The 8,314-nt window shown below is 41.3% G+C and overlaps 1 protein-coding gene across 1 annotated transcript in view; it reads right to left on the bottom strand.

Annotated features, from left to right (window-relative positions):
* LOC112486325 (kremen protein 1-like) overlaps positions 1 to 6,198 on the bottom strand; it is a 47,517-nt gene extending 41,319 nt beyond the window's left edge. The window contains exon 1 of the mRNA XM_025052679.1: positions 5,463 to 6,198. Within this exon, the coding sequence (XP_024908447.1) occupies positions 5,463 to 5,541 (79 nt within the window). The 5' untranslated portion in view covers positions 5,542 to 6,198. The remainder of the gene's footprint in view (positions 1 to 5,462) is intronic.
* Positions 6,199 to 8,314: the final 2,116 nt, after the last annotated feature.

Here is an 8,314-nt window from a genome sequence, read left to right as displayed (position 1 = left end):
GCCACCGCCTCTTGACAGATGAGACAGACAGCCTTTTCTTTGCATTGAACAAAAAAATAATCGTTTGTCCACTGCAGGTTAAATGCCCTGCATTCTGAATCAATTTTTCTCTTACCTAATCTTTTCGCCATTATTCCGTTCTCTCTTTGAGAAGGGCGTGTTTAGGTTTTTTTTTCTGGGGGTTGCCAGATAGGGGCACAGACCGCAGAAGGGTGGAACAGAATGTCACGCTATATGCGTGTAGTTACCAACCAATAGTCCATCCATCCATCCATTTTCATCCGCTTATCCGTTACCGGGTAGGTATGGGGCAGCAGTCGCCACCCAAATCACACTGCACCGTACCAACCGCCCTAAACCTTTCTGCGGGTGGTGAGTCCACTGGAAGGTACCAACCGCCCTAACCGGGATTCGAACTTGCCCAGGAGGTGAACCCTGGAGTTCCACACCAATGACAGAGACATTGCCTCTGGGCCAAAACGCCACTACTAACCAATAGTTAATAATGAAAATAGTCTATAACTAAGGAACATTTTATTGCAAAAGTCCAACTTTATTATCAAATACAAATACAGTGAACCCTCGTTTATCGCGAAAAAAAAAATCAAAATGCTCTCTGGTATTGTTCAGGGGGCCGGACCAAATGTGGAGGCAGGCCATATCCGGCCCACGGGCCGTAGTTTGGGGACCACTGTTTTAGACGGACAGGACAAGATTAAATTTGAACAGTAATTGATCATGAAAATGAGTCGCCATTACATACATATAGACACACGTAAAATGTTCAGCCAAACAGCTGGAAACAACACCATCCATGCCCCACTGACGTCCATCAGTCAGGTGTCAGCCTGGTAATTGTTAGAGCTCTGACAGCTGACTGGGCCAAATATGAAATGCGTGTGTGAGCCACTGATAAATGAAGGGAACTTTTCGTTCACAACGCGGCCACCTTGCTCTGTCCGTACCCCCAGATTGTTGACGGAAACGTTTTGCGGGGATGTAACAAAGTATTGTGTGTTCAGACAGGGAGCAGGAAAACAGGCGGTTGCCAGAAGAAACAGCGAGTTGCCGGTTTATGCAGCGGCTCGTAAGCAGGTCAGCCATGAAGGAGAAATGACACATGCTGTCATTCATCTGCCCATCACTCTGTGTTTCGGTGCCTGACTTGCTTTAAAATTTAATTGCCCGTATTGAATGAGAGTGCAGAGCCTAACAGTCTTCAGTAACGTCTAGATATAATAGAACAAATTCAACTTTGTTTGATCAGACACATAACATTCCCTTGGTGCTGCCTTACAAGTCATTTAATGCACTCATGTCTACTTAAACATGGCCCTGACTGCAGATTAACTTTTATCTTCCCCAAAATTCTCCCGATGGAGCACAACACCAAAGCTCTGACCTGATGTTTCCTCCATCAGAACATATTTTTGACAGCTGTGTATTCTGTAATCACATATTAAGCCCACATTCCATGTTACCAAAATGTCAGAGCCTGCCCTTTCAAGCCTCGGCTCAACACGACCAACTCTCACTGCTTTTCCTTCAAAGATGAAATGAACAGTCCAAACCAAGTCCAGAGGCACAGGGCTGTGCTCCATCATGCAGCAGATTTTTTCCACTTTTTTTATCATTATATAATAAGAATTGTAAGGTGGAGGACTGGGAAGGTAAACAAACTTAAAAGCACTAAGATATCGATACTCAGATACAAATCTCCTCAAGGTCCTCGAGACATTTTCACAAGTCTAAGGTTCAGAAGAGCCATAGATTTGTCACAATTAAGACAAAATATCTTCAATATTTCATTAAAAGCCAAACAAAACCAGAGTTATATTTGAAGTGACAACAGAACAGAGAGTATGAGGTTAGAAACCTCATGATCTCTCTATACTTCAGCAGCTCAACACATTAAATTAACAACTCATACAAGGACATCCTAATACCAGGGCCACAGTGATTGAGTGGTTCCAGGATTAGCCTTGTGATCGCAGGGGTGTTGGTTTAAATCTAATCATCAAATGTTCAATAATCTGATTTGTGTAATCTCTTTTTAACATGTACATCTAACTTTTCTTTTTTGGAGGAGCAGATGTAACAGCAACCATTTCCTAGGATTAAACAAGTTGTTTTCTGATTTTGACTCACTGTTACTCAGACAGGTCAAATGAGGAGGAGGTGCACAATAACATGGAACTATTCTTCTAAATGCAGATATTTCACCCACATGCCAGGTATTTCTATTCTAGTCTAGAATAACAAAAAGAAAAACAAGGTAATTAACTGGCTACAGTTAGCGTACCGGTTAAACCCCAACTAACAACAACCACCTGCATTATTAGTGTCTTACAAAACAACTCATTTGCGCCTCATTCTGACAGCTCTGACAATCTTCAGCTTCCACTTATGTGTGCATTTCTGTGAAAGTCCCCAGCAGCTGCCAAATGAACAAAAGGCCAGCCACTTTGAGTCACAGCAGCATGTGGGAGTCTGCGGGAGTAGCCTTTTAATTATTAACACTCACACACATGTTGAGATTTCACCTCTTAATTACGTCTCACACACGCCGTGGACTGGTCTGACACCGACGCTCCCACTGACAACTAGACTTTCTAGGGCTAAGAGAATTCTCTTGAACTGCAGCGTTGCCACAGCCAAAGAGAATACACCAGAGTGAGCTGAGTAGTTTTCCGCCGTTATTTCAACTTTCCTTCAGCTTGTCACATCCACTTCTCCTCTACCCTTAGGTTTCAATATTCTCTACCATGGCCACAGACAGCGCGCTGCATCAAATTCATCTTCTCTGACAGATTTGTCCTGTTGGATGTGGGCAGAAAATCGTATACCCTTGTGCTCTGCTTCTGAGTGAGACGGTTTACAATTAGAGAGAAAACAAAAAAAAAGAAAGGCTGTGTGATGACTTCACTGCAGCTTCTGGCAAATTGCAACAAGAAAAAAAAGTTGTGGTCACGAGGAAGAGAAGTTTAACCAACATCTCTGAAGGTTTAAAATGAGACTCCCAGCTTCTCTGCTTTACCTTTAATTCACACACACAAAAACACTCACAGTGTTAACAGATCTAAATAAGCATGCACAAGTCATATAGTGAATCTAGACTGACTTTTTGCAGGTTTAATTTGTTATTTCATTCATTCATCTTCTTGCATTTAATCCTTTTTGGAGTCGAGAGAGCAGCTGGACCTGGAGTCAACCCCAGCAAACCCACCAATCTATCACAGGGCCACATACAGAGACCATTTCATTCACACCAGTGGTCAATAAACAGTTAACAATTAGCCTCATTAACCTAATCAACCAGAGAATGCACTTGGGAAAAACACACGAAACTCATATTGGCAGAATATCAGTTCAGCACCAGCACTCTTACAGGCGATGTTTTGGCTGTAGGGCAACAGCACAAACCACTTTTCCACTGTGTGGCCCTTGAGCTCTTTAGCATAAAATAATACAAATAAAAGTAAAGGACATTATTATACAACTGTATCTTATATATTCTCTAATGTCCATCCATCCATCCATTTTCATCCGCTTATCCGTTACCGGGTCGCGGGGGCAGCAGTCTCCATGACTGCCACCCAAGTCACACTGCACCGTACCAACCCCCCTGAACCTTCCTGCAGGTGGTGAGTCCACTGGAAGGTACCAACTGCCCTAACCGGGATTCGAACTTGCCCAGGACCAATGACAGAGACATTGCTTCTGGGCCAAAGCGCCACTATATAACATGTCTTCCTTGTTTAATCTTATCATATCTTCTTATTCTGCTCAGTTTGAAAGATGAATGAAGGAACAAAACAACTGAAACTACCACCATAAAGTCATGGGATCAAACTAGCACGGCATTGATCATTTAGTACAGTGTTTCCTAAACTTTCTTTCTGGGGACCCATATTTTAAAAGTCACAAAACTTCGCGACCCAAGTCAATAGACATTATTCGTAAACTCCTGGGAAACATGATGCGAGACGACCCCCAAAAAAACAAACTCTTATGACCCACCTGGGGGTCGTGACCCAGTCTTTGGGAAACAATGATTTAGTAGGGCAAGAGCACTGCCCACTTTACGCTTTAAAGGTTCAAAGCTGAACTTTATACTTCAGATACCTTTGGATTCCAGCATCTGCTTTACCTTCAATCCCTACAGTTCTCACAGACCAAATAAAGCCCCCCCACACTGGCAGGACACTTACCCCAATTGGGGTGAAAAACATTTCGGTTTTACTGTACAATAAACGTGCCACAGCTTACTTTAACTGAACTTGCTCCTTCATTTCCCCCTCTTGTGTTATGAGGGGGGATGCCATTGCTTTAAATACTTTGTTAATACATAGGTACACATGAGAGTACTTACGCACTAGCCCAGATGGCGGACCCTCTAATTTGAAATCCAAGGGTATAATTAAGAGACAAAAAAATTAAAAAGAAAAGCATGGGTATTTGCTGCTTAGACATGAAACGCAGCACAAATTACAGTAAGTACATGCTGGGTCGGTGTGGTCTATTAGATATTTACATTTCTGGACAATGTTCTCCGCAGGGACAGCTGAGGAGCTCTGGATGTAACTTTGAAGTCACTCGCACAGACACACACTGACACATCCGTGCGTAATCGTTCGATCTGGATGGAAAATTAAACTGGATGATATCATATGATTGAGCTGGTAGTTTCGGCTGTGTTTCAGGGGATTGGCGGAGGCCACGGAGACAATAGGCCACTAAAGCTGCAGAGAATGTGAGTATGAAACATCAGTTTCTACAAAAAAAGTGTTGAAAACTCGGGTTTTTCGTAAAGTCATACAGAACAGAAACACGGACCAGGGCTGGCAGCGCTGCACGCGTTTACGAGCCGTGCGTAAAAGCTCCTGTTTTCGATTAAAATCTCATCCTTCTCTGTGACCGCTCTCAATGTGACTTTGAGGACATCGTGCCAAACACCCACGCTGATTTGTAACCTTCCTTCCAGATGTATATCGTCTCATAACATCAACTTTGTTATCTCGGTTATCTTTGGACACGCTATTTTGATTGGATGTGTTTACACAGTAGGCGTGTGGAGGTAAGAGAAGTATCTGATCGTACCAGTATCTCAGAGTGAGTTAATGAGCAATTAACACAACACCTCCCCTGGCTTTTCGGCTTTGGACGCACTCCGAAAACTCGCAAACTCGAGGCAGCGTGTAAGTTCGGAGGAAGAAGAGAAAAAAGATCACGCGTAGTAAGACTTGAACCAAGACCGTGAACTATGAATAGAGACTCCCACGGGACTGTAATCATTCAAAACAAACTAAAATACGTCAGAGCAGAGTTCGTGTGAGTTTGTGTAATTCAGCTAATGTGGTTTAAAAGGCTGGAAGTTGACTTTGGAGACGCTTCCCACGACGCGCATTCGACCTCGGAACGCATTCCCGGAGGAACAGACGGAACAGAAAAGTTTTTCTTACCGGTGTCGAAATAACTCAGGGCTGCAGAAGAAATAAAACCAATGAGAAGGAAAGAAGCGGCGACTGTCCAGGAATCCATGGTGTGATTAGAGAGTGGAGTGAGCCTCAGGTGAAGCGCAGTCTGACGGTGCGGATGCGCAGACCGGCGGAGTAAAGAGCCGGACTCTCTCTGACTCAGAGACGGTCCGGGTCTGCGCACCAGAGACTTGTGGGCCCACGTTATAAAAAGCCACTGAACTTCAAAACAGGTCTCCACTGCCACTGCTAGACTGACACTCCAAAGACACGACCAGATAGTAGAAAGCAGGGATCCTGTTTCCGACCCATGTGACAGGAAATAGGGGCAAGAATCAACCTGCAGCGCTGGTGAAGCAGCCAAACGAACAGAGGGAGGGATGGAAGGAGGGAGGGAGGCAGGGAGGGAGGCAGTGTTGGGGATGTAGGAAATACTTAACTGTATTTAAATAAAAAATATTATCAAAAATAAAAAATAAAAAAAATATTATCACTGAGGAAGCGAAAGTAGAACCGCGATAAATAGAGGGACCACTGTAACGTGAAAGTTATCACGTAATTACGTGAAACTTATTACGAAATAACGTGAAACTTATTACGAAATACATACTAATAATAATGGATTATACGTCATGAAAGAAAAAAAGAGCCTAGGGGCATACGCACAGGGAGCACAACTGCCTGTGCTTAACCTAAAGTTTCTCGTGCTCACGAGATACGTTTCTTTCTTTTTTTCCCCCCATGTCCCTTTAGGGGCTCCGTAACAGAAAATGTGCTTTAGGGATGGTGATAGAAAGATGTACAAATGTTGAACCAGTTGTTGAGATGAGTCTATTCTGGAATCTTTGCTTAGGGCTTTCTGTGGCACTTTGTATCACTAAATATTTCCTTTTTAACCCACGTCAGTAAGTTAGTCAATAAGTAAACAGGTTATTCTATGACTTTTCCTAACTGGCTGCTCTTCATTCAACTCTTCTTGTTTTGATCACAGCACAACAAAACAGGTGCAACACCTTCAGACCACTGCTTCTCACCTTTACAACCTCTTCCACCCTAGGTCGTCTTTGGTGTAAAACAATGCCCTCTGGTGTTTCACTGTACGCACAGTGAAGCACAGTGAAGATGACTAAAAATACAGAATCCAGTATGATCTCACCACCACTCTCTGAGAGGAAAGGCCCCGGGTTTGTTTTGCTAAAACCGACTGGGTTGAGATGGGGTGCACTGGGAAAGCAATCAAAAGTCATTGAGCATGACATGTGTCCTCTGAACAAACGTTACTGTGGCCTTGAGTTACTGACTGGTAAAACCTTCACTTACAGTGTATTACAGGGAAAAACTGAGAAGGTCTGAGAGGAAGGGAATCATTACAGTTTATCAACAGTGACAGTTTCCTATGGCTCTGAGGTGGAGCCTTCTCCAACTGTGTGTGACAGCTGATTTGGGTAGGAAGTTGCCCTGTGGCCATTGACATGGATTACCATCCAGTGAGTGAGAAACATTTATTTATGATTTCATTTTCCTAAGAGCAATTTTGAGAAGCTTTACTACTATTTTTACACAAAATGTTAAGCGAAAAACCCTGTAATTTCTTATATTTTGCAATTTTAGTTGCTTTGTTGATTCATGATTAAAATATTGTATACTATAGATTTTTTTTATTGTATTCAATAGCAAGATAGGAAGACAGTGGGAAAACAGAAACATTTATACAGTAAGAGCATAGTGTGACTGCTATGATTTATGGTTTAGACCAGTGTTTCCCAAACTTTTTTTCTGGGGACCCATATTTTAAAAGTCACAAACCTTCGCGACCCAAGTCATGGGAAACATGATGCGGGACGACCCAAAAAAAAAAAAAATCTCTTGCGACCCATCTCGCGACTCAGCCTTTAGGAAACAGGGGTTTAGACCACAGTCCTTTAATACAAATTATTAAGGTCCACAAAGACTTTCAACAAGTCAAAGGTCATGTTGGCGCAACATGGTCACACACATGCACCCGACGTTATACATATATATATATAAAGATAATAATAATAATCCATCCATCCATTTTCATCCACTACAGGGTCGTGAACCTTCCTGCGGGGGGTGAGTCNNAATAATAATAATAATAATAATAATAATAATAATAATAATAATAATAATAATAATAATAATAATAATAATAATAATAATAATAATAATAATAATAATAATAATAATAATAATAATAATAATAATAATAATAATAATAATAATAATAATAATAATAATAATAATAATAATAATAATAATAATAATAATAATAATAATAATAATTCAAGACTGGGTAAAAATGGAGCATCTATCAGAATAGAGTATCAAGTTCTTCATTGGTACATGCTTTAAAAAAACAAGTGAAATGTTAGAAAATAAAAACCATTCTTGTCATTTAGCCTAATAAATAAAGCTTCAGCTGCAGAGGGAAATGACAGATTTCAGTTTTATAACATTTTTATTGCATTAGGAAGTCTGATGACTGTTTTGACCATCAATAATGTCAAAGAATATTATGATGGTGATGAGTACTTACGTAACATAGACATATAGAAATGAAACTCTTTGACCTCTTAGAAATAATTTAAACTTCAGGTGATTACGATTGACTTGTAAAATCTTATATTAGCCATTTATATTTTTAATTGATTTTGGATCTGGATCCAAACTCAGCAGTCATTAGCCGAGGGTGATAGTGACATCCTGTACAGTTCACCGGTCCATCACAGACTACGACTATGTACACTCTGGACCATCTTAACCTGATCCTGCATGTTTCTTTTAATGTGGAAGGAAGCTGGAGTACGGAACCACCA

This window comes from Cynoglossus semilaevis, chromosome W (genome assembly GCF_000523025.1).
Source record: "Cynoglossus semilaevis isolate Cse_v1.0 chromosome W, Cse_v1.0, whole genome shotgun sequence".
Lineage (NCBI taxonomy): Eukaryota > Metazoa > Chordata > Actinopteri > Pleuronectiformes > Cynoglossidae > Cynoglossus > Cynoglossus semilaevis.
The sequence above is the reverse complement of the archived record's forward strand: the minus strand, read 5'-3'. Positions and strand labels throughout refer to the sequence as shown.